General features: G+C 37.2%; 5 protein-coding genes across 6 annotated transcripts in view; 2 read left to right on the forward strand and 3 right to left on the reverse strand.

The window, feature by feature from the left end:
- The window catches only part of LOC125801477 (zinc finger protein 239-like), a 558,408-nt gene that overhangs the window by 451,835 nt on the left and 79,198 nt on the right, over positions 1–27,375 (forward strand). The window contains exon 3 of the mRNA XM_049478254.1: positions 3,943–5,879. Coding sequence (XP_049334211.1) covers positions 4,062–4,841 — 780 coding nt within the window. The 5' untranslated portion in view covers positions 3,943–4,061 and the 3' untranslated portion in view covers positions 4,842–5,879. The remainder of the gene's footprint in view (positions 1–3,942; positions 5,880–27,375) is intronic.
- LOC125801347 (zinc finger protein 271-like) overlaps positions 1–27,375 on the reverse strand; it is a 773,213-nt gene that overhangs the window by 367,343 nt on the left and 378,495 nt on the right. The window lies entirely within an intron of this gene.
- LOC111194581 (zinc finger protein 239-like) overlaps positions 1–27,375 on the reverse strand; it is a 693,226-nt gene that overhangs the window by 367,343 nt on the left and 298,508 nt on the right. The gene's annotated exons all lie outside the window — the stretch shown is intronic.
- Positions 11,109–17,307, reverse strand: LOC125801631 (uncharacterized). Its single transcript, XM_049478405.1, has 8 exons — positions 16,301–17,307; positions 14,840–16,187; positions 13,500–13,797; positions 13,251–13,411; positions 13,002–13,081; positions 12,120–12,436; positions 11,730–11,838; positions 11,109–11,179 (listed from the first exon to the last, which is right to left on the reverse strand). Exons 3-8 carry the CDS (start codon positions 13,524–13,526, stop codon positions 11,109–11,111), a joined length of 765 nt encoding a protein of 254 aa, XP_049334362.1. The 5' UTR covers positions 13,527–13,797; positions 14,840–16,187; positions 16,301–17,307.
- Positions 27,058–27,375, forward strand: part of LOC125801556 (zinc finger protein 850-like) — a 94,130-nt gene continuing 93,812 nt past the window's right edge. The window contains exon 1 of the mRNA XM_049478391.1: positions 27,058–27,157. The gene's annotated coding sequence lies outside the window, so the exon portion shown is untranslated. The remainder of the gene's footprint in view (positions 27,158–27,375) is intronic.

Genomic DNA, 27,375 nt, shown 5'->3' on the forward strand with positions numbered 1-27,375 from the left:
CTTAACTGGCTATCTTTCCCTTAGCTTAACTGGCTATCTTTCCCTTAGCTTAACTGGCTATCTTTCCCTTAGCTTAACTGGCTATCTTTCCCTTAGCTTAGCTGGCTATCTTTCCCTTAGCTTAACTGGCTATCTTTCCCTTAGCTTAACTGGCTATCTTTCCCTTAGCTTAACTGGCTATCTTTCCCTTAGCTTAACTGGCTATCTTTCCCTTAGCTTAACTGGCTATCTTTCCCTTAGCTTAACTGGCTATCTTTCCCTTAGCTTAACTGGCTATCTTTCCCTTAGCTTAACTGGCTATCTTTCCCTTAGCTTAACTGGCTATCTTTCCCTTAGCTTAACTGGCTATCTTTCCCTTAGCTTAACTGGCTATCTTTCCCTTAGCTTAACTGGCTATCTTTCCCTTAGCTTAACTGGCTATCTTTCCCTTAGCTTAACTGGCTATCTTTCCCTTAGCTTAACTGGCTATCTTTCCCTTAGCTTAACTGGCTATCTTTCCCTTAGCTTAGCTGGATATCTTTCCCTTAGCTTAACTGGCTATCTTTCCCGTAGCTTAACTGGCTATCTTTCCCGTAGCTTAAGTGGATATCTTTCCCTTAGCTTAAGTGGATATCTTTCCATTTTCCATTTCCCCTAATATTTCCCTTAGCAAGCCATTGTTTCCTTAGCTGGTTATTGTTGACATACTTGGATATAAAGTTAACTTACTTAACAGCAGTCTTTCTCCAAGAGCCGAGATAAGCTGCCAACTTGGGAGCCCCTCGTGTTATTTAAATGTGAGGTAAATTCTCATTCTAACTTAGGACAATGCTAACTTTTTTTAGCACAATGCTAACTTCAACATAGCTACCCTTATAATGCTACAATAACCTGAGAGTGGTAACTGCATTAGCACCACATTAGCGTATCTTAGCAAAAAATAGAAAAGCGTATAGTAGAACAGAAATTATAACTTACCTTTCAGTCACTTTGACAGACCAAAGTCACTCACTGACTTTGCCTTTAAGCTTGATCGTTGCTCTGTGGTAAAGGCACGTGCAGGGAGGGGGGAGGGGGGAGGGGGGTGGATTCGTTGGTTACATGATCCTCACATTTAAATATCACATGCAAAAATAAAAAAATATGTAACTTTTATAACCTTGCTGGCTTACACAAAGTGTATAGTCAAGCACAAAAACATTTATAATTTAATATTTTTATTTATTTATTATCAGCACTACCAATAATAAAGGTGAGATTATGAATCAGCACCATGGAGCAAATTCGTAGCTATCCAAAATATTAAATAAAAATATTTTTATAAATAAAAATGTATAGCTATACAGTATATGTCTTGAAAAATATGAGATGTGTGTGTGTGTGTGTGTGTCCCTCCAAATGTCTCTGCACAACTCTGCTGTGGTACCTTGATTTTTCTCCACTTTTGGTTTAGAAAATCTTTCAAAGCTGATACTACATTTCACACAGTGTTGCTCCTATCCACTAAGCTAGCTAATCTACCTAGCTCTCACAGACAAAAACAATAAAAAATATTCAGATACCCTTCATATGAACTTGTTATGACACAAACTTTCAGATTGTAAAATATTGTATGGTAAATTTGGGCTGACCCAGAGTAACCTAGCATAGGATTTGTGTGGGCATGCTCACATATGTGTGCGTGTTGCCCACATATAACCCACAATGCCTACAGTGTGTAAATGGTGCAGGCTGAATTAGGGCTGACCCACAGTGGCCCTGCATGAGATTTGTGTGCACATGCCAAAGTGCAGGTTGCCGACATATAACCCATACCGGGTATGAAATGGTGCAGGCTGAATTTGGGCTGACCCACACTGGCTCTGCATGGGAATTGTGTGGGCATGCTAAACTGTGCTTTGCCCACATATATCCCACACTGGCCCTTCAGGGTGTGAAATGGTGCAGGCTGAATGTGAGCTGACCCACAGTGGGCCTGCCTGGGATTTGTGTGGGCGCATCAAAGTGTTGGCTGTCCAAATAATTCCCACACTGGGCCTACAGGGGCATTAATGCACTGGACCAGTTTAGGCTAGCCCACAGCGGCCTTTTATAGGATTTGAGTGGGCCAGCCAATGAACAGGCTGCCCACAGAAAACCCATGTTCGGCCTGTTTGGAATTTTAATGGGCTAGCCCCTGCCCACAGTGCCCGCACTTAGCCCACGAAGGGCCGATGTGTAGCATTTTGCTAATGCACTCCATATATGCAGGATTAAAGTAAAATTAATTATACTGGACATATACATATATAAAATGTCTCTAGAAGATATATAATAGGAAATGAAAACAGTGTGAATTTTTAAGTACTACCTTGAATGTGATAATTAGGGGTGGGTGATATGGCTCCATATTTCAGGGTAATATAAATCATGATATTCAAAAATAATGGCAACATTATTTCTTACGATATTTTATGGCATACTGCCTTATTAAAACAGATTAATGTCATTTCTGGAGCTGTGATTGTATGCAGATAAATTATCCCATAAATGGTCCTACACCTGAATAAAAAAAGTAATATTATCTCATTTCTAGAACATAAAAACAGGAAGGGGTAGGTCGAGACTCTTCATCAAGCATATACATTTAATACAGGCTTTTTCTGCTTCCGGTCACTGAAATTATTGTATTGAAAAACTAAATATTTGATTATAAAAGGTGAGGGGTAGAGATATACTGCAAGTCAGAAAATTACAAAGATATTTATAAGATAAAATGAGATACACTTTGTTAGAGCAGTATGACATATTTACAGCTAGTGCTGGACGATATGGCCAAAATTTATATCACGATACATTCCTTAATTTTGGTCGATACAATATAATTTCGATATCGATATAAATATTTGGAAGGCCTCAGAAAAACTGTTAGGAATCCCTGCAATGGAAATCTGTACCTATTACTGTCTTTAAAGCCTCCTCTCATAAAAAACTGTATAATACTTTAGAAATTAAAAAATGGTCAGAATGAATTAATGCTCACCTTTATTTGCATGTAGCAATATAAAAACATGACATCTCTGTCAAACACAAACCAATAACCTATTTACATTTTACCAATATAAATAACTTTACATTACAACAGAGGCAGAGCTTCTTATCCTTTTGTAAACATATTTAACAGATCAAAACAAAAGTGCCTCATCCAGGATAAAGAATGCAGAAAGCCTTCATTTATATAAAAGGAACACGATATCACCGTCAAATAAACAAACCTATATCAACTATAAATAACTTAGAAACAACATAAACTACATAAGTGCTTCAACCAGAATAAGGAAGATATTGTGTGTAGTGAAACTGCTTGAGGTGGTGGAACAGATTAGATGCATTACCGTTGCTAGTCAACTCCACTTTCCGGCACAATTGGGAGCAAGCTGAAGTTTATCAGACCTTTGAAAGCCGAACCACTGAATTAGACCTGCCTCCCTCAACTATCTCTCCTGTTTAATCACTTGTGGAAGCATCAGGTGTGCTCATTCTGCATCTAAAATCTAAAATTCTGCATCAGGGCCGAGCCTAATCGAGGAACTCGGTTCGGCCGCACTGCGCTCCGCTCGGCTTCATAGCGGGAGGTTCTAGGTGTGGACCGGAGCGCAGCCGAGCTTCAAGTTTTAGTAGTATGGATTATAGTGTAAAGTGTGATACTAAAGTAGTAGTATAACACTGTATTCAGTGCTCAGGACAGCAGCAGTGTTTCTGCTACATACATTTTGCAGCTGCAGCCTGCTGACAGTCAAGATACAACTACATATTAAAATGTCTGTGAATTTATAATGGGATAAAAGTACTGAAGCCTTTATTGGAGTATGAAGGTGTCCCAGTATTTTTCTCCATATAGTGTAACTAATGTAGGTAATTCTTTTTGGTTAATTGACCTGCTTTTATTTTAATACACAAAATTTTTTTTCTTTGTTTTTCCAGAATAAACAACCAGGATATTTAATAAAGAACAGTGTTAAACTGCTGAAAGAGGTGAAGCACAAGCCATCCAGAAGAATCTCCTGAAAACGCAGAAATTGTTTGCTACATTTCACAGACAGATGGAGCCAAGTCCCAACATGGAGAAACATCAGCACTCTGTCAAGAGTTTTACTAAACAGAGTGATCTCAAAAAACACCAGCGCATTCACACAGGAGAGAAACCGTATCACTGCTCAGACTGTGGGAAGAGTTTTACTCAACAGAGTACTCTCAAAAATCACCAGCGCATTCACACAGGAGAGAAACCGTATCACTGCTCAGACTGTGGGAAGAGTTTTAATCAACAGAGTACTCTCAAACTGCACCAGCGCGTTCACACAGGAGAGAAACCGTATCACTGCTCAGACTGTGGGAAGAGTTTTACTAAACAGAGTAATCTCAAAAAACACCAGCGCATTCACACAGGAGAGAAACCGTATCACTGCTCAGACTGTGGGAAGAGTTTTAATCAACAGAGTACTCTCAAACTGCATCAGCGCATTCACACAGGAGAGAAATCGTATTATTGTTTCGACTGTGGGAAGAGTTTTAATCAACAGAGTAATCTCAAAATACACCAGCTCATTCACACAGGAGAGAAACCGTATCACTGCTCAGACTGTGGGAAGAGTTTTAATCAACAGAGTACTCTCAAAATACACCAGCGCATTCACACAGGAGAGAAACCGTATTACTGTTTCGACTGTGGGAAGAGTTTTACTCAACAGAGTTATCTCAAAATACACCAGCGCATTCACACAGGAGAGAAACCGTATCACTGCTCAGACTGTGGGAAGAGTTTTAATCAACAGAGTACTCTCAAAATACACCAGCGCATTCACACAGGAGAGAAACCGTAATACTGCTCAGACTGTGGGAAGAGTTTTACTTTACAGAGTGAACTTATATTACATCAGTGCATTCACAAAAGATAGAAAAGTATCCCAAATCTGTTCCTCTGCCATAAAAAATGCAAACCTTAAATCTTTCAGACAGCCAAAAACACCTCATCATGCACAAAATCTTCACTCTGTTACAAGAACTTCATTTAAAAATGGCTTTTTACAGGTTCAGAAAAATGAATCTTATCCAGAGATGATGTTTACTGAATTTCATGCTGTGTTTTTATGTATGTTTGTATACCTACATTAGTTAATGCCTGCAGAGCTCTTCAACACTTAGTGTTGTGTTTTAAGAAGTTTTTACACACAGAATCATAAATGGTACCACTAACAGCATAAACTAGGAACATACATTTTTACAATTTTTTCAGTAATATGCTGAATAAATAGTAAAGCGATGATGCTAGCTCAGAGTAAAATCGTATATTAAATCTCAGCATTAGCTTTAGAACTAATAATAAACAAAAGTGAGGATTTTATCATTCTGGGACATTTTTAGGTTTAAAAATTGAATATGCTTTGCCATAAGTAGGAAATGATCATTTGGTCAACTTATGTCATTTACAGCCTTAACACATTCTCAATTGTTTACATATAAAAACTTTCTTTATTTTTTCCTCCACTCCACGTTTGTAGTTTGTAGTTGGAGCGAGGGCACTGCCAGTGTTTGCTCCAGATGTTAGATTAGCATTACTTAGTCTTTTAAAATTTAGATGTCGTAGTTTAAAGGAGTAGAGTATTCTTAGGAGTAGAGAATATTCTTAGCTTGCAACAAAAGGCCAACAAAATCCTTTTCAGAGTTAAAAAAAAAAAAAAAAAAAAAACGGTCTAGCTGTAGTTTCCATACTGAAAGCAACACTCAGCAGGCTATGCAGCAGTAAGACTGCAGGATCCTTGATTCCCTCTACTGCACATGTGTCAAACACAAGGCCCGCGGGCCAAATGTGGCCACATCCAAGCGAGAGCTTGTAAGATCTTAGTGTCTATAATAAATAGGTCAGAAGCGTTCTTTGACCAAAAACTACTTTTCCCACAATGCTTGTCGATTGTATTACCCGTGAAGTTACGGCTTACTGCTTACAGTCTAACCTTGCAGCCGTGGTGTGTTCTAAACTCCGTAGTTATAAACATCCTGAGGTTAGCAGCGCGCTAACTGACCTGTTTATAATGTAATCCGAGCAGTGACTCCGTGACGGCTGCTCTAAACTGCTGCTGTTAGCTGCTTGGGCTGAAAGATGAACTGTAGAGAGTCGTATTATTCGGTTAGTGGGGTTAAAATCTTTATTTCATACACGGAAGAACTTTAAAAACGCTCCAGACTGGCTCAGCTGAGCCCTGTAGCCCGTGGCTGGGCTGTAGCTCTGATTCAGTAAAGACTGCGGGCTTGTGCTGCTGCAGCTCCGACTAGTGGTTGTATGAGGAACTGCTAAATCTGAGGAAATGCTAAATCTATCACATGTTCTTAACAGCTCACACTTTTTAATTTTATATTTATTAAGCCTGATTTCAGTATCAAACGTTTTGATCAAAGTTAATAGAACTTATTTGATGTCATTTCTATTCACTTGACTAGTTTGGTTCTTGATTGATGGAGTTTTTGGATTTCATAACATGACAAATTAAAAGGATTTATGTTAATAGAGCAACAAGCAAACATTTTTTCCATGCAACTGTAAGATTTGATTGAATAAATAGTATATTGAGAGTTATTTAACATTAAGGAGTAATTACATTCATTTTATATTACATTTGGTTACATTTTATTACATTTATAAGTTACATCTGGCCCTCAGAGGACAGCCAATATGCCAATGTGGCCCTCGGCCAAAATGAGTTTGACACCCCTGCTCTACTGGTTTTCTCATTGGTCTATGGTTCAGTCAGTCTGATTAAAAATCTGCAAGTTAATCTACAGGGATATTTGGTTGTGTTGTGTTGCTAAAGTTATATACTCTGTTATCTTTTCCTTATTTGGTATCGTTTTGCTAAAGGGTTTTTTTATATCTCTAAAGGTACTAAAAATATCTAATCCATTTACTTTATTGATTGTTTTATCCAGTACCAGCTATTATCGTTGTTTTACATCACCTTATGTATTTACTCATATTCATATCTATGTGATTCAATAAAAGGCTTTTATATTGCAAGATCTGCAATCTTATCTATTCTTTCAACTTAAGCATTTAGCCAAAAGCTTTTGTACACAGCCAAACATACATTCAAGCAACCACTATATACAGTGCCTTGCAAAAGTATTCGGCCCCCCCTTGAACTTTTCAAACTTTTGCCACATTTTGGGCTTCAAACATAAATATATGATTTTTTGGTTTGTTTTTTGTGAAGAATTAACAACAAGTGTGTAAGAATACGGAGGAGTTTTGCCTTACTATGTTCATTGTTCATTGATTAAAGGGTTAATCTGTGTGTAACTAAATCAGCATTTCACTTAATCAGTATGTTATTCAAGCATTTAGCACGATTCATGATGATTCACATTGTGACTTAGAATGTATGTATATTGTGTCCTTGTGCTCAAAGCAAGGCCGTTTTTCTTGCAACTTAGCATGATTGATTTTTTCCAGCAGAACCATGAGTTTCTGTACATGTAATCTATAGTCTGATAAGGTTGGGGTGAACGAGTTCTCGGCTGACGTATAGGATGAATAACTGCTTATCAGTATCAGGATCCGGGGGGTGTGAGGAGCCTCCTCACACACTATTAGACTGAGGCCAGGCGAATGCCTGTTTTTATTAGACTCTGTCTAGGAAGAAGAGTAGAGTTGGGCGGGAGAGCTTCTCCCGAGAGGGACTACAGAGCCACAGGTCCTGGTCACACAGCCGAGAACTCTGGAAACCCCAACTTTTCTCACCTTTGGGGTTTTCCTCTTATTTTCACCTTTTTATTTCAATTCAATTTTTCAATAATCTTTTTACTAAATTTTTGATGTATCCAAAAAAACTGTTTTGCTCAGAAGATTCTTTGAATAAAATCTGACGGAACTACAATTTTGGACTGGATCTCCTTTTCTTCTTTATGACGTATCATGCCAGATACATCATAATTCGAACAGTAGATCAATAATCTTTCAAGTGGGAGACAATCGTGAAGTGGAAAGAAATTTATTGGATGCTATCTCATTATTTTGAGATACTCTCATCATTTGGAGATACTCAGTATTTTGAGAACATTGGTATTTAACTTGTGTGAAACTGACACCAATAAATCCATAACTCCTGCTATTTACTTACTAATAAGTAGTTTTTCTCAGTAGCTCAGTCGCTGTGAAGTGTGGAGAATAGTTTTGCAATATATTGATTATCGCTGAATCACAGTTTTGAGATATCACCGTTATCATTAATTTTCCACTTTACTGAAATATGCTGAAAAAAACTTGAAAGTGCTTGAATTTTACATGGTAAAAGGTGTTTGAACCCTGTGTTTGAAAACCCCAGCAGCACTGCTGCACCTGATCTACATGTACCAACACAACACACACAAACACGTCACCACATTAGTGTCAATGCAGTTTTAAGAAATATTTATCACAAAAATAAAGCTCTCTGGCGCTGGGAATTAAATATACAGGGTAAAATTTAGGCTAATCGGATATGCAGGTGAAAAAATAAACTGTGAAAAAATATGTGTGTGAATATGTGTATGTTCATACCTACAAATCTCAAATGTAAATTGACATAATATGGACCATTAAATGACGGTAACAACCTGACCGTTTGACACGTAGCTAATCTGCATACCAGTAGGAGAGAGCAGAGATAGACTGGCTGTGTATGAAACGGTAGGCAGCTACCACAATCCCTCATGCCTGAGCTGTTCATATGTTAACACCCACTAAATGATTAACCCTTTACAAGTATTAATATGAACTTTAGGAAAAAGAGTATAAACAGAATTGCCCTTTTTTCTATTGTGAGTTAAATGAAGTCACTGCTGCCTATTCTAATAAGCTAACCGTATGACTAGCTTGACGAGTTCTGGGGACATTTTTACATGGGATGTGTCTGAAAGATCTGTGGAAAAAAAGACATTGCTTAAAATAATAAAAAGTATTATTACAAACATTACAAAATGACTTTCTGATCTGAAAACAAAAAAACAAACAAAAAGAAAATATGTTTTATAAAATTTATAGAGATATCATATATATATCCTATACCCAGTTTATAGACACATTTGGGACATACCGGGGTTGGACAATGAAATTGAAACACCTGTCTACAGTCACTCAGTGTTGGATCTTAGTTTTACATAAAAATAAATGTATGCCAGTTTTTACCCTGAGCTCTGCCTCGCTTCTTTTTTTTCCTCCCTGTATCACAAACTCTTCTAGTTCCTCCCTTTACCCAAGTTTGATTTTAGGAAGTCTTTTACGTACACTCTAAAAAGAAATGTGTCAAAAATGACTCAGACTGTGTCTAATTTTAACACATTGTGCGAGTGTGCTCAGAGACGACACATGTTGTGTTGATTCTGACACATCCAGTGTGTAATCCAATTTTACACACTAAATGTGTCAGGCTAATGAACTCACAAATGTGTAATTTTTTACAATCAACTTGTGTTGATTATGCATAATCAAGATAATGTATCAAATATGTTAAAAAAAAGCATGAAACGAATTAATTCAATTCCATTTTTATTATCATGCCTGTATATGGTTCAATTTTCTTTTGGAATTAGCAATGAATTAACATTCACGTGTTTGTAACATTTTTAAATGTAAAAACAGTCATGTTTGTTACAGTTCAAAATCAGTTTCGTTTGGAGTAAGTAATAAATTAACTAGATGTTTTTTAGATATTTTAAATGTAAAAACATGCATGCTTGTGACTAATTCATTGTCTTTTGTGATAATGAACACCTAAAAACAAAAGTCCAAACAGTAAAGGGGTGTATAAAACATAGCTCATATAAAATTAGTCACAATTGTTCATTGTTCTCACGTATTTTTAGAAAACCTGATGAATTTAACATTGAACATCAGTACAGAAATAAAATTCCCTTTTTATAAAAACAGAACTACAAAACGTGAGGCTAAACAATTTGGATCTTGGATTCAAGTACAGCTTGTCTGTGTTGTAAATGGCTAGTACATCAAGAGGCCTAACATCTGAAGCATCATCTAAGCTGATCATTTCATAGTCATTGGTTCGCTTGACATATGCATAAAAATGCTCATCAAAGTACTCAATTGAAAGAATGCAGATAAACATCAAAAAGGACTCAGCATCAGCCCGTGGTATGATGTGAATTATCTCACCAAACAAACATTCTCCACAGTGTTTGGTTTTAAGTGGCAGCACACCACCTGTTCTATATGTTAGGCCAAGTACAGTATGTGAAGTAACAAATAGTGCACGGTGGTACATGTTAACTGGTGATCTCTGTAAAGATGCTTAGTAAATGATTTGATGTTGTGGTAAGTCCTTGGACAACCATCCTGGCTGCAAATAAGAATGAAGTTCAGTCCCTTTGACAATGCATGTATTTCACGAAGATGCCAAATTAGCTTCTTTACTTCTGTGAATTGTGACTGTCGACATTCTGGACAAATGTACATTATGCTGTGAATTGTGATGCTTTAAACTTCGAAATGAGCTTCAGTACCTTAGCTTTCCGGCTAGTTGAGAGAGGCATGTCATAGATGTGTTCAAAGAAGCAGAACATGGAGCTTAGCTGACATGGATAGGCCAGGTTACACACCCAGTAGAGCTTAAATAGCTTGTCCACAGCAGATGTCAGTCCTTCTTCAAGGGGAACAGTGATTCGGTCACTCTTTCCAACGATGACATGTTGCTTTGCGGCAGCCCTCAGATTTCCAACACAGATTAGCTGGGGCTGGTGGGTCTGTGAAGGACAGACATCACAAAGAGAAGCAATGCTGCTTCCAGCCTAAAATGTAACCAAACAAAAGAAACCAAAATTTGAGTTTAATCAGTTGTTACTGCAAACACTTACTAAAAATACAAACGACCGATTTAACAGTTTCTAAATTTTATGTTACTCCAGTTAATAAGCATGTACACAATTACATACTTTCACAATTGATTAAACTAAATCAGCCACCTTCAATGTCCTTTATGATTTATTTGTTTACTAAAAAAGGCAAAATGTATCTTATAATAAAATTATTCTAGATAGACAGACAAATCGATAGATGGACTTACTGGAACAAAATCAACAAGGAATTTTAATGCAAACTTCACTCAACAGCGACTCATTGCAACTGGTGGCAGAAGATGTGTAAGGACTACAAGCATAGTGTAACACTTCTCATCTGAAAATGAGACACAGACACAAATAAAATAAGATTACACAGAGGCTGTAGCATTATATGTGAAATCTAATGAGAGTTATATTTGAAAATATATACCTTCATTCTGGTTTTCCATGTCCTTAAGACAGTGTTTCTCAACCTTTTTTCTATCACGTCACCCTTTAAATATATGCGAGATGTCAAGGCACCCCAGTTTACGGGGGGGGGGGGGGGGAGGGGGATTGCTGGCGCAGTACTTCAGGTGAGAAGGGGGGGGGGGGTGCTGTTGCAGTACTTCAGGTGAGAACGGGGGGGGGGGGGGTGCTGGCGCAGTACTTCAGGTGAGAACGGGGGGTGTTGCTGGCGGAATATGAAATAAAATAGCGCGTCACAATTAGCGCGATTAGTGCTGCCTGTGATTTGGGACACACCCCGACACGAGCTGACTCTGGAAAGGAAATATGCACGTGAGGCGCAATATTTTGACGGCACCCCCGATGAAGCCAGACGGCACCCCAGGGTGCCGCGGCACCCTGGTTGAGAAACACTGCCTTAAGAGATGCAAGATCACCTGTCTCCATGATGGCAATTGCCTTCAACTTGGGAATGATGGTAGCCTCCCATCTTCTAAAGAACAAATCTCCTTTTCCCTCAAACATTTTACCAAACTCTGTATCAAGCTTTTAAGAAACAAAAAAATGAGACACTTTAATTTAGGTACATAATACCAGCTATAACACACAAATTGCCAAACTGAGTTCCAAACAGGCCACAGACCTTTTTTCACTTTTATCATAAATTAACTGACTGAGAAATTCATATCACCTCCATGAGTGCACATGTTTTTCAGCTAAACGGTGTTATATAATAACCCTTAACAATATTATCAAGTTATTTACATTACACATGGCATAAAACTGACAGTGAGCCCTAATGAAAAAGCAAAATGTAATGTACCTACCAGAGTTGGCATATCCAAGAAGCGTGGGTATTCCTCAAAGATTTCAGACAGGGAGGGGGAATGTTTGGCTATCCATGATCTGCGCCAGGTGAAGGTTTTCTGCATTGCTGCTTTGATCGATGAAATGTTGTCTGTAGAAGGCCTGAGCCTTTTCATCAAGTTGATCCACTCACTTGTCCCACTACCATCTTCCTCCTCCTTGTCCGGATTAGGACCATCTTCACAGCGTCGTTTGTTTGACCTATAACGCCGCTGACCATCTTCTAGCTTTCGACGAATGTTGCGCAGTCTCATTTCCAAAAATCCAGAATGAGAATCTGGATCGTAAAAGTGCTCCTGGCATAAAAAAAAGTCAAAAGCATAACAGAAAAAACAGTAAGAGCAGCTACTGGTAAGATAATGTTGTTAATAAATAAGAATAACATACATCTCTGGAAAAAACTATATATTTTCAAATGTTGTACTAAAGCTAAGAGTAATGTACCAAACAAATCACATAAAAAATACAAATAATTAGATGCCACTTCACTTTTTACTTTTGGCATTTAACTGCAGTACAAAATTAAGAAATAAAAAAAAATGGCATTTACAAAAGATGCTAGGGACACTGTTGCGTTTGTTAGTCTTAAGGATTTAAATTTTTTTTGTTTCAATCTCTAGTTTTCAGATTTAATTTATGTACACAAATACACTAATTGACATGAAAAAAAATATCTGAAGAGCAGTTTTATTATTATTTAAATTTGAGCAGATGCTTATCCTTACATAAGCTAACCACAACATAAATAACATAACATGCATGAGCAAGAATCATGCCCAATTTTAAAAACAATCAATATGATTTTGTACAATCTACAACTGAGAACCAAAGCATGTGCTTACAAATCCTTCCCCGTTTCCATCCACCTGGACTCTCAGGGAAGACAGCGATGATGTTCTTTGCTAGAGCCACTTTTTCAGTACTTGTTGGATAAGTAATTAATAGAAGAACAACAAAACCAACTCAAAACTTAAATATAAAGCATTTACTCTGCTGTACTTTAGCAGTGTTATACAAGCCACTATAATTTGCTGTATTTTTTTTTTTTTACTTTTCTTGAATATGTTAAAAAGGTGGTTTGTTTTACTCACAATCCATGCTTTTCCACCAGGTCAGATACACATAATTTAACAAGCTTTATTCTTGCTTTTTCTGTCACAGTGCCTTTGGTTTTGAGTTCATCAAGTGTCTCTGGTGCTTTCTTTTCCAAAATGGACCTCAGTTTTTCATGCTCTTGTGAAACTTGAGTATGCTGCACAAAGAAAATCAGCATCTACTAAATGTACTTTCTAAAAAAAAAACAAAAAACAAATGCAGTAATACAATATAAATGTAAATACCTGAGCTTGGGACACTGAAGTGGCCATAGGTTGAGATGATTCAGTCTCTTTGCATGATAAGAACAGCTGGAATCTATCTAAGTTCCTGATGTCTACATTCCTATCTACGTCAATAAATTCCTGCAATTGTGGGTTGAATTTTAGAATTCTCACAACAACATATCCAAGTTGTTCTGCCGATGCTGTTTCAATAAGATGCTCAGTGTTGCCAACATCATAGATCTTCCTTGAATATTCTCTCTCATCCCTGTAGATGGTGGCAAGAACTTGAAAAAAAACTTGTTGCAGTTTCTTGGTTCTGAAAACAAATTTGAGAAGAAATTAAACATGAGAAATCTTAAAAATATAGTGCCTTAACTCTCTATCTCCAGCACGCCACTCTACTCTCACAGATAGCTAACTAACTGGGTTATCTATGCATTTTTTTTATTTTATTAAACTATTGAGTAAACTATGGAAGCATGTTCCCGCCACCTAAAAAAGTAAAAATAATCCAGCACATTTTTTAAATTATTATTAAGTAAACTGCTCTCATTATTTTGACATACTAAGTCATTATTTTGAGATAGTAAGTCATTATTTTGAGATACTACGTCATCATTTTGTGAACTGTTTTCTGCTGTAACAGTAAGGAGTTGACTAATTGAGTTCCACATCGCTGTTCTGCTCAATTATACACATACATACCATACAGAATCTTCGGAGCCACAGCCACTCTCTTTAACACACTAAAATAGAAGTCCAGTGTGTTATTAAATTAATCTAATCTCTCCGGAGGCTTATTTTGATATTGTATGATTCTTCTAAAAGCACCAATATTTCTCAATATCTCAGAATATTGAAATAGTATCTAAAAATAATGACATACTATCTCAAAATAATGAGATAGTATCTCGAAATATTGAGACAGTATACCAAAATAATGACTTAGTATCTCAAAATATATAAATATAATATACTTAATAGTAAAAAAAAAAAGGGCTGGATTATTAATTTTTTTTTAGGTGGCAGGAATGGGCTTCCATAGTTTACCCAGGCAGTTAGCTAAGCTAGTTAGTTAACCTAGGTTAGCTAGTCATGCACCAAATTTAGCCAGCTAGTTAATGTTGAGCTAACATTATTAAAAACAGGCTGCTAATACCAGCTACATCCCTGTTTTGGCGCCATTTCCTGACTAAACAATGAAGTCGAGCTAAAGTTACACTAGCTGGCTATCTTATTTGGAGAACTAGCTAGCTAACACGAATTTACAACTTAATATAGTTTAAAATCCAAATCCAGCATTAAGGCTAATTTAGCTAACCTATGTTGGCTTACTATCTAGCATTAGTAAGTGTTACCACTTTCTGGGGGACACTCTGTCCGGGCCAGCTGTCTTCCTGGGGTGAAGTCTCCTCAGCTGTCTCCTGACTTCGTCTGCAGTAAAGGCTGGTGGACTGGTGGAGCTGATTTGTCTGCCAGCTGATAGTGTTGATGTTGGTGATGATGAAGATGGTGGAGGTGAGGGTGGTGTTGGTGCTGATGAAGATTGTGGAGGTGGGGGTGATGGTAGTGGTGATGAAGATGAAGATGGAGGAAGTGAGGAGGATGGTGCTGATGAAGATGATGATGGAGGAGAGAGTGGTGGTGGTGATGAAGATGGAGGTGAGGGTGATGGTGGAGTTGGAGGTGATGGTGGTGGAAATGATGGTGATGATGCAGGAGGGTAGGAGGAGGGGGCAGCAGGAGGACATTCAAACCTGTTGTAAAAGTTGTTAAACTGGTTTGCTCTGTCCACACCCCCATCTACTGGATTGCCGTTGTTGTTCTTGCACCCAGTGATGGTTTTCATAGCAGACCTCCTTCATGTTGTTATCTTGCAGCTTTCTTTCCACCTTTTTCCTGTAAGACTCCTTGGCCTCTTTAAGACGTACCTTGAGTTCCCTCTGTACGCGCTTTAGCTCTACCAGATTTCCATCTTTGAACACCCTCTTCTTTTGGTTGAGGAGGTCCTTGACGGTACTGGTAATCCAGGGTTTGTTGTTTGGAAATCAGCGTACAGTCTTTGTGGGAACAGCAACATCCATACAGAAATTCAAGTAGTCTGTAACACAGTGAGTCACCCCTCAATGTCCTCGCCATGTGGGTGCAGCAGCACGCTCCAGTCAGTGGTGTCATAGCAGTCCCTTAGGGCTTCCTCTGCTTCAGGAGACCAGACTCTGAATGAGCGTGTGGTAGTGGGCTGCCTCAGTACCAGTGGTTTGTACTGAGGCTGCTGGAAGACCAGGTTGTGATCTGATTTCCCCAGCGGTGGTAGTGGAATAGCCCTGTATGCATCCTTCAAATTAGCATACAGCAAGTTTATGGTTCTGTTATTCCTGGTTGGACAGTCCACAAACTGGAAAAAGGCAGGCAGGGTAGAGTCCAGCGTTACGTGATTAAAATCTCCAGTAATCACATAGAAGGCGTCAGGGTACTGGGTCTGCAGCGCTGCGACGGTGGAGTGGATGACGTCACACGCCGCCTGCACGTCCGCTCTCGGCTGAATGTAAACACAGACGAGGATCGCGTGAGAAAGCTCCCGCAGCATGTAATAAGGTCGGAGACTCACCGCTAAAAGTTCAATATCCTGACAGCAGATCACCTCCTTCACGTTTACATGTCCAGGGTTGCACCATCTGTTGTTAATGAAGAGCGCGATCCCCCCACCTTTCCGCTTGCCGCATAGCGCCGGGTCCCTGTCCGCTCTCACTGTAGAGAAGCCGGGTAGCTCCACGTTAGCATCCGGCGTGTTGGGGTTGAGCCAGGTCTCGGTGAAACACAGCACGCTACACTCCCTGTAGAGCTTCTGATTCTTCACCAGACAGGCTACCTCGTCGGTTTTGTTGGTCAGTGAGTTTACATTCCCCATAACCACCGACGGAACTGAGGGTTTGTACCTCCAGCGCTTCTCCGTCCTCTTAGCCGTTAGCTTAGCCTTTAGCTTAGCTCCTGCCCTGCAACCGCGGTATTTCCTTCTCAGTTCCCCCGGGATTGTGTGAACAATGCCCCCACGTCCCGCGGGTCGTAGAGCCAGCAGTTCTTCACGGGAATAAACCCGATATTCCTCGCTGCCCTGCATGCTTACGATAAAAATATCCTTAGGATATAAATAAGATGCACACTAGATGTGTGTAGTAGCACAGAGACGATAAATAAACGTAAAAAACTTTAAAAAAAAACACACAAAGGAGACGGAGTTACTGGAACAGGCAGCCACTCGCGTCGGCGCCGGAAGTTGTACATGGGCACCACATTACATTTAATCCACCGGTTGACACTTCATTAGAGCGGTTTTTGGGCCACGGTATCGGTACGGTTTCGATATATATTAATATTAGAGCTTAGATTACCTGCCCAGGGCGCCGAGTGGTCCAGCGGTCTAATGCGCTGCCACTATGAGCGGGAGGTCACAGGTTCGTCACAGGAGCGGATGAATCGGACCCTAGCCGCTGTGCTTTCCTCCGAGCGTGCTAGCTGCTCAGGCAATGATTCATCAGCAGCAGCTGAAAAAAAAGGGCTGACTGACCTCACACACGTCGGAGGAGGCGTCTGCTCATCCACATCCTCCAAGAGTCACAGGTGCCACCGGTGATGGGGATGCACAAAAAGGGGTGGGTCAATTGGATAACCAAATTGGGAGAAAAAAAAAACAGTTTATCTGCCCGGACCCGACCCGACCCAAGATTTCCCACCACATTCCTCGGGCACCAGGAAATAGTCTGTGACACAGGCACCTATTTTTAATGCTATATTTATTTTATATAAAGCTCTGGCATGATAATCACAATATAACCAAATATATTTTATATAACCAAAGTATTATCATTAACAAAAAACAAATGAAATAACAAACTGAAAGTAAAAAAACATTTTCGTTTATTAAAACTAATAAAAACAGTAATTAAAAGAAAAAAGTAACTTAATGGAACTGAATTGAGAGTTTATAAAACTAACTACAATGACCTGAAATTGAAAATACCCTTAGTTTTTGTTTGTTAATTTATTTATAAGCGCTATTTCCACTCCAGCAGTTTAAGAGCAGGTGGTGTTGATGGTAGTTGATCATTTTGGTGAAAATTGGGGAAACCTGTAGAGTTCACTCTAAAAACCAACTAAAACTAACTGAATTGGATGAGAAAAGGTGAAAATAAAATAAAATTAAACTATAATGAAGCATTCAAAACTATTATAACCTTAAGTAACAAAACAAACTGTTTAAAATAATTCACCAGTTAGAATGTTATAATCATGCAGATCTGGGAGCTTCTCCACTTGTCCGCGTTTGACGAGTAGCGCTGTGTTTAGCTGTTCTTACACATTTTTATTAACTGCAACACTCTTTCAGTGTTGCAGTGTTCATTACATTATTCTGAACAGATTTCACTTATTCAAACAGCCGAAAACAGCCAGTTTATGGTGGTGTGGAGAAGGAGAAACACTCACTGCAGCCACCAACTGCCTGGCCATTCAGTACCAAAATTAAAAAACGCGGGATATGGAAGACTACTGTAGAGACGTTTTCCTGTTTCTTTTTCCTTCACGAGCAGCCCGAAGTTCCTCTATATATATATATATTCTTATATATATCTATATAAGAACTTTTTTTGTGGATTTTTGTGTTATATCATTGTGTAAACAGCTTTTAAGAATAACTCTGAGCATGATAGTATCCAAACTAGACTAACTAGCTAACAGTGTTAATGTTCTGCTGTTTCACTTTGTGGTTTGTATTTTTAAATGTGTGTTTTTACCAAAAATTACACGTATTGTATTTTGCAAAATACCTAGATTAATGTTATTTTTTATTTGTTTAATTCAATAATTGCTACCACAGAACATGTTGAGAATGTATTAAGTTGAAAAAAATAATTTTGGTCATTTTTCCATTTTCTGAACAACATTTCTTACTTACTTACTTTTTTTTAATTGGCCAGATTTAAGACTAGGTTTTAGGTTCCTTGAAAGTACTGTCTTGTTTTAATGAAAAAGGAGGAAAAATACACATACATTTTCTTTCTTGATCGTGATATGTTTTTTTAAGCTTTCACAACAAATGTAAGTAAAAAAGTAAAAAAAACACTTAAAATGTTGAGTTGAAACAACCGGGTAGAACAGTTTACACTACAGCATATTTTAAGTATAACTATTTTAGATTTAAATTAATTAAACTCAAAAGGTTTCTTACAGGCATTTAGATTTAACTTACCTAAATAAATAGATTTTCTGTAGTATGCATTACTTAAAAAAATGTAGGCAATCACTTGCCTCAAACTCTTTAAGATCAATCAACTTTTCCAGGTTTACAGTTTTTACATTTTCTCCAAAGTGAGTCTGAGTAGGGTGTGTAAAGAGAGTGCATGCAAATAACCTACACCATCCTTTTCTTTTCATTTTTTACCATTTTTTAGTTTGACTTTCCATGTTGTGTAAATAAATTGTTTGTGTTGCATCCAATTTTTAGATCCTCCCCACTTTATGATCCACCTTACACCCAGAGACCTTATTACACTATTCAGCCTCAGGCAAACCTAAAATCCCCCATACATTACACATATCAAACCCCAGAACCTACTAATAATATTCCTATATATATATAAATATATAAAATATAATAATCTAACCAGCACAGTGCCGTCCATCTGTTATCAAGCATCAGCCGCTAACTCAGCTCTGAAAACAGCTTCCAGCCTCCAACCTTCACTGCTGATCCGGCTAATCACTAGCATTGAGCTGCATTCCAGTTTTCTGAGATCAATCACTAAAGACTCCACTGAACTACAGCCATAATCCACATATCATATAAACCCCCAGAAAACAGGGGACAATGACCCCAAAAATACTTCAAAAAGCACCCAGAGATGGATCAAAACAAAGAGCTGGAGAGTTCTGAAGATTCCAGCATTGAGTCCAGACCCAAATCATACTGAACTCCGGTGAAGAGATCTTAAACCTGATCTTAAAACTGCTGTTGGGAGAAGAAACCCTTCAGATACGAGAGATCTGGAGCAGATTACAGAAGAAGAGTCCAGAGTTCCAGCTGAGAGGTGGAAGAAGCTCCTTAATGGTTACAGGAAACAACTGATTTCAGTGTTTGTTTTTTTCAAGCGGTGTGCAACCAAATATTATTTTAAAGGGGCCAATAATTTAGTTTGGTCTGATTTTGGAATTTTGTTTGAAATGTTATATATATTTTACATGGTGTTTTTTCTGTTTTTTTTTGTGTGTCTATTTACAATACTCTCAAAAGAAATCATTTCAGGGGTGCCAACACTTTTAGTCATGATTGTACTTGAATACTTAAATTTTAGACACTGAACTGTTTCAACCAAACAAAGAAACAAAAAGGGTTTCCACCTAAACCCACAAATCACTTCCTTCTTTTAAGGTTTAATGGAAATAATGAGATTAATAAAATCTGTCTAATAAAAAGCTAAACATCAGCTTCACCCAAAACAGAGGCATTATTGTTTCACACAGGGATTCTTTTACAACATAGTAAAATTCAACCTACAAACTTCAACAAGACTGCCGGATCAAACTCACTGTGTAAGAAGAAATATATTTTTATAAGAATGAGATCATTTAAAGTTAATCAAATATTAATCCTACCTTTATATTTCTGGATTCTGCAGTAAAATCAGTCGTCTGTGTCGTAACGCAGCGTCTCTTCATAAACTGAAGGTATTTCTGAGGTGTGTATCACATTAACTGGTTAGACTGGTTTTTAGATCGTTTAGTCAGATTTTAGAATGTTTTCAGATTTTAGAATGTCTTCATATAAACACAAAACAACACAGCAGAGTCTCCATCTAGTGGGCAGTTATCAGAAAAATCTGTATTAATAGTCAGCAATATTTTTAAAGTATTCCTGAAAGGATAAACTATAACTTTTCACATATAATGTTCCAAAAACATCCTGAAAATGTGTAACATAATAATGATTTGCATCACAAAGTAACAATGTAATAAATATAAATAACATTTCATATGCAACATTCCTAGTTTCACAAAAACTGGTATCTAAAGTAACTTTCTTTATACTTAAATACAATAATTAAACATACAAAAATACAACATAATAATTACTTTGGTTTCACACAAATGAATAATATTAAAATGTTAGTCCTTTTATATTTGAATCCTGGTTCCTTACAGTGTTTCTTCCTCCAGCTCTGATTGAGTTTTTTCACAGCCACTGTTTTTTTTATATATATATATATATATATATATATATATATATATATATATATATATATATATATATATATATATATATATATGTATGTATGTGTGTGTGTGTGTGTTTGTGTGTAACAGACTCATTACTACACCCTTCTCAAAACCAGCTGAAGGGCCACGCAGACACAGGGGGGCAGAAGCCATTTTAAAAAGCTTTGATTGGTTAGAACCACTGTCAGTCACTGTCAGTTTAAATTAGTTGCTTTTTATTTTAGTTAATTTATAAAATATATGCTTATTAAATATTATGTAATGATTTACATGCACCTATTGTCACCCCTGAAGGGTTAGAAGGGCCTCACTGCACACCACTGACAAAAATAAAGATGACGGGACTAAAGAAAAACATCTTTTACCCATAAAAAGTGGCACCTCTCATACTGGATTTACTTTGGACAAAATGTATTAGACACCATACACTGAAATTATTGTATCTAAACTATTATTCACTACAGTATTCAAACTAAAAGTAATATTTAAATAAAATACCTTTAAAATGCATTTTCTAAAACATTACACTTAGGAAAACAAATTAAAAACACATAGGTATATAGTATTATATAACTTTGGCCTGTAAAGTGATAATTGTATAAAGTCATGAAAAATGCTAAAAGTAAATACCCTATCAGAGCAGTAGAGGGTGCTCCATGCAGGGACTGCACTTTGGTTCAGGTTGAAGGGCGGGGCTTCACACTGGGAAGGAGCTGCCAGAGAGAGCTGACAAACGCAACACTGGATCCTGATGCTCCTGTACTAAACTCTAGTGTCTGTTTGGTGGAACAGCTCACACTGTAAACTGTACACAAAACAAGGTGCATTTCCTTCACTCTCCCCATCAAACCTGACTTTCTCCCCAAAAGCTCATTAACAAAATTCCTAAAGCTATCTCAGCTGTACTTACTTCTTATTTATTTAGCTATACATTTACAGACACTGAATATTTCTTATGTTCCTTCTTCTATAGGGAAAAACTATGAATATGATATATTTAACTGAAACTGCTGATCTGAACAACCAGTAATTTATAAAGGAAAATCTTAAAAGTATCAAAAGTGCCCAAACCTTTTTATACCACTGTAACCATCTGAAATATAATTAAGTTTTATGTATAATTAGGAACACACATCAGGCATTACAACTGCAGTTATGATTGGAAATAAAAGCTTTGTCAGGGATTAACATAATGGTCCTGCAATAAATTGAGCTAATTTGACTGTGATGTACTGATCTGTACAGCTTTGTAGTGTTGGAACACTAATAGATTGAAAGAACTCCTCCAGGGTTTTACAGAGATAAACATGTGCAGTAATCCTTGGAAATAAAACATTTTCAGGGATTCAATTAATAACTGATTAAGCTCAATTTTTGAGCCTGGCCTGCAATAAACTGAGCTAATTCAAATTCAGATCATTGAGAAAATAAACATTCTACAGTAATCAAACAAAATACATTCTGGGCTTTGTATAGAGAACATATTTGTGCTGTTTAACTTTTTCTCCAGTATAACAATCGCTAAGAAAACCTGAAGCAAGTATCAATGCATGCGCAGAATGGCACATACCTGAAACTGCTGGCGTGAATCTGCTGGATTAAATCCGCGGCTCTGCAGACAGACCCTTCTCCAAAGAACGGAGCACTACTTTCCCCTACTGGTGAGTCTAAAATTACACCACCACTTCCACTTCCATAACCATATTACAGGATGAAAAACTGTATTAATTATCCGGTAAAATAAGCTGTGTTTAATTCTTCTTGATTGGAGGAAAGGAGCGCTGCCTCCATCTAATATCATTAAGATGTTCTGCCTTTTATATAAATAATCTCTGGCGTGTTTGTGCTTCTAATAATGATATAAAACATTATGTTCTAAAGAACAGATCAGGCTATAAAATCTCTGCAGGTCGTATTATTTGTATTATTTTAAAGCAGTAGTTTATATTAGCGCTGCCCTCACGTGCTCTTTATGAGGCTTTGATTCAGCAGGAGATTCTCTCCTGTCAGATTCCTGTCAACATTAGCCTGTTAGCAGCTAACAGAGTTAGCAGTGAATTAGCTCTCTTTCTCTTATACTGTTTAATAAACTGAGAAAAACACGAATAATTTATGGATATATTTATGAGAATAAACAACTGTAGTTTAAACTAGTATAGTTAAAAGCTGATTTTTGGTCAGTTAGGAAAAAACTAAATTAGCTAGCTTTCTAGTGTTGGCTAGGCTAGCTACTGAATGTACCCAAAGTTTCTGAGGAGAAAGAGCATTTGTTTTCTGTGACTAGAAAGGTTTTTAAACGGTTTGGAGAAACTAATTGCCACCATTTTAACAATTCTACAAACTACTGTCTGTTTTAAGCTTATTTACCTCTGTAAATTTGAAAATTACCCTCAAATTTTACCTCAGTTTAAGATCTCAGTTTTATTGCTTGTTAGCGTTCACTAGCTAACAGATTTTAGGTTTATTTACACAGTTCTTAAAGGGGACATGAAACATTTCAGTTTGTACAAGTTTTCTAAGGTATTAAATATAATGGAATTTATTTGGGGGGGATTTTTTTATATAAAATGTTTACACACTAAATTATAATATATTTATGTTTGTTATGTTTGAGCTAGGGCGCCGCCATGTTGCCCGTGCAGCACTGGTGACGTCACGAGGTTGGTTGGTTTAAGATCCCAGGCATATAGCTAGAGGAAAAGAGCGTATTGTTTGTCGAGATTATGGATGAAGACGAAGCTGAACTAGGCTAACATGGAGCATTTGCTCAGAGATCTTTCCTGTATAAACCTGAGCAGGACTTTTCAGATGCTTTTCTGAGAGAGACGTTTTGGGAGTGTTTATTCTCTCTCTATGGGAGGTCCGTGCAGAACCCTGCAGCGCGTCCACAGCAGGTACTACCATTCAGTTAACCAGCTATTTTATATACATTTAGCTATTTAACATGCAAAGTCCAGAGTTCATTAAGACTGAATGAAACGAACATGATTTAAGTGGATATTGAAACATCCAGGCGCTGTTTGGTTGATAAACCATTCAGTTTAGAAGTTAGAATGCTTACTGGGTTACTTAGCTTCATCTAGTTAGTGTTAGCTAGTTAGCTAGCGTTGGCTAGCTAGAATAAGATAGCTAGCTAAGTAGCTAACGCTAGCTATGTTATCTTTAAATTGTCATTTTATCTAGATTTTCGGTAACGGTACCTCTCGCTGCTCTGCTGGGTGGGCGTGTTGTTTGGCTGGTGCGGCTCACAGCTGCTGCTCTCATAGTAACGTTACTATCAGTCGGACGGTCTGTACATTCCAGCTGATCAGAGGAAAAATAAAAAACGGAGGAAAAAAGCCTCGGACTTCAGCTTATTTATCCGGCGCTAATGCTCCTGACTCAAACCCCTCTCCTTCACATAGTCCTGGTCTAGAAAGTGCTCGCCACTAACCCCTAGCAGCTAACCGGAGGATTCTCACGCTTCAGCGCTGCGAGCCCCGCTGAAGGTATGAAAGTGAAAGTAAATATTTCTCATTCCTCACCCTATTAAAATTCACTACTCCCAGTATTACTACACACAGGGGCAATACAAAAGTGCCCCCCCGCTCTGCATTGAGTTTTGGTTTGGATTTTATTATTTATTGAGGAGCTAAATTACAGTATTCTCATAGATCATAGTAGTGAGGCGTGCGAGAACCAACCTCGTGACGTCACTTTCAGCGCTGGGACAAGATGGCGCTGCCCTTACTTAAAAAAATGACATTTAGATTGCTTATTATTTTAATTCCGCTTCACTGACAACTGTTAAACTTATAAAATTTGTTAGAGTGAAAATACATCTTGTGAATTAAACGAAATACTTGAAGTGTTTCATGTCCCCTTTAAACTTAAATTTAGTTGTTGTTTTTTCCCCCAAACATTACTTACAGATTCACTGTTTCTTATAATTCATATATTCTTTTTCTCTACAGTCTCTCTCTGTCAGAAATAAAAGACAGATATTTTTATTATAATTAGCTATACAGTTCTGTCTTTCAGGCTTTTGCATGTTTCCTTTTATATCAAATGTTTCAAATGGCTAAAGATAATTATAATTCTGAATTTCATCTTGTGCTGTATAATAGATGTAATTGATTTAAAGTCTTTATAAGTCTTTATACGTTAGTGAATAAATCAATATTAGTTTTATTCTTCCAGATACCTGCATTTAATATCAGCAAGGAACTCCCCATCTACAGCAAGTCATCTAATATTTGATATTTTTTAATGTTACTGTGGTTTAATTATGGAGACAAAGTGTTTGAAATTTGAATTTTTTTGAGTTTAATTTAAATTAAACCCCCAAATCTATCCAATCAGCCAGCCTTGGTGAATGTTCCTGTTCTTATTATGGTAAATAGGTCCTGCAGAGATTTAATAGAAGAATCTGTTTTTTTAACACATAATGTTTGATATCATTAATAGAAGCCTAAACACGCCAGATATTATTTATATATAACATGCAGAACATTTATATTTACATTACCCTTATCCAGAGCGACTTACAACAGTTCTTTGATGTTTCTTCAAATATCCAAAGCTAGTTTGTAGACTAGGATCAAGAGATACACAGAGCTTGATCATGTTTAGAACCCTAGGAACCTTTTTTTTTTTTTTTATTAGTCATCTTAATGACAGAACATCTTAATGACACTAAATGGAGGCAATGCTCCTTTCCTACAGCAAGAAGAACTTTACTTATATATCTATATATATACATTAATTTAATTCTTCTTTTAAGTGTTAAAATATAATGTGAGTATCATGCACAATATAGTATATTTTATAAAAGTAGCTACTATAATAAATAAATTACTTGGAAATGTATATATATGTTACCCAGCTAAGAACTTGTTCAGGAAAATTTATTCATTTTAATATTAATTACACATGATCTTCTGTAAGGTCGTTGAGAATTTGTCTGGATGATCACTTTTAATATGAATGTATGTGTACACAACTTTATTAATGTTTGAACAGTTACAAGAGATACTTTTATTATGATTTTAAAATTGTCCTGTTAAAAATATTTATCATTGGTCCAAATATATATATCTATCAGAAGCAGATTATATCTGCCAAATATAATTTATTTTACTCCAATATTCAATACACAGAGTGTATTATTAATATAATGGCATGTTGAATCAGATTTTTCACAGTAATATATGTTTACAGAAATAGAGGGTCAGTTGGACGGGTGCTTGTGTTACAGAGTGAACAGGGTGGATTTAACACAAAATTGCTTCACAAGCCTCAGTGCTAGATAGTGTAAATGAAGCATCAAGCTGGAGGATTAACACAACAGTTCAGATATAATAAAGAAGACGTTGTTTAGCTGTTTAATGCGTCTGAATTTGTATTTAAGTGGTAAATTAAACAATTTAGTGCTGCTGGGTCTGAACAGAACAGAAGTATTGGGAATAAATAAATCATTATAGGATCATTATTCAGAATAAGGTTTATACAGGTCCTCAGATACACAGTGATATTCCAATAAATGTGATTATTTAATTAGTATTTTCTGATCAAATAGTGAAAGTGTTAGCTAAAATAACTGCATTTATAATTATAATAATTTTAACACAAACAATGATACATAAATAATGTGTGTATATATGTAAATAAGAGCTGTTCACTGAGACTGTGTAATGAACAGTAAATGATGATGAGCCTCCATAAATACAGTAAGTTCAAACCCTGTTCAGATCAGCTCAGAGGAGATCAGTTATACTGCTCTTCTTCTTCTTCTTCTTCTTCTTCTTCTGTTGAAGCAGTACATTTACCCTGCAGTGATTTTTACAGAGCAGCAGGTGTTGTGAGGAATTGTGCTGCCTTGCTCTCCTAGTGTATATTTAAAGTAATAATACAAAAAAGCTCCATATTAGAACATTCTCCAGGCAGGAGTGTAGGTAGGATAACTGAAAAGCCTAAATCACTGTATTGGTGTGAAGTTAAGGTAAAAGAGGTGATTAGAAACAGTCTTTCCTTAGTTTTTTTAATTGTTTATTATTATTATTTATTAATTGAGATTTACTTTAAGTAACCCTTAAATAAATAATGACAGTGAGCTCAGGCTGTTTAATGCAGTCATGGAAAACAGAATCATCATGAAAAACTCATGAAAACGGTCTGAAAACTGGGGGGAGAAACTGTGGGAGAAACTTCAGACTAATGACTATTCAAACATTCCATTCGGCCCTGTGATATGATTGACTTACAATAGCCAAGAACTAACAATAACTCCGCCCACCCAGCGCCTATTCGCTGTGAGAGAGTGAGGGGCGGGGCTTATAGGAAGCGATAGGTGAGACTCAGGTAAAGGAGGAAGTGAAAGTAAGTTCAGTCTCCTCCATTAGAAGAGGACAGAAGTCCGGATTCACTCGGTAAGTTCAGAACTGAAGAGATTGTAGAACAGAACCGTGTAGCTTAAAGTCAGAACCGGTTCTAAAGGTTCCTCAGATTCAGAACCGGTTCTTTAAGCTCAGCTCAGTGTCAGATTCCACTGGAAGAACCAGGATCAGCATGGAGATCTGAACCGGGCCTGGATCAGACCTGGACCTGGTCTAGATCAGACCGGCTGGAGAACAATCAGCTGTAACAG

Source organism: Astyanax mexicanus, chromosome 4 (assembly GCF_023375975.1).
Source record: "Astyanax mexicanus isolate ESR-SI-001 chromosome 4, AstMex3_surface, whole genome shotgun sequence".
Lineage (NCBI taxonomy): Eukaryota > Metazoa > Chordata > Actinopteri > Characiformes > Acestrorhamphidae > Astyanax > Astyanax mexicanus.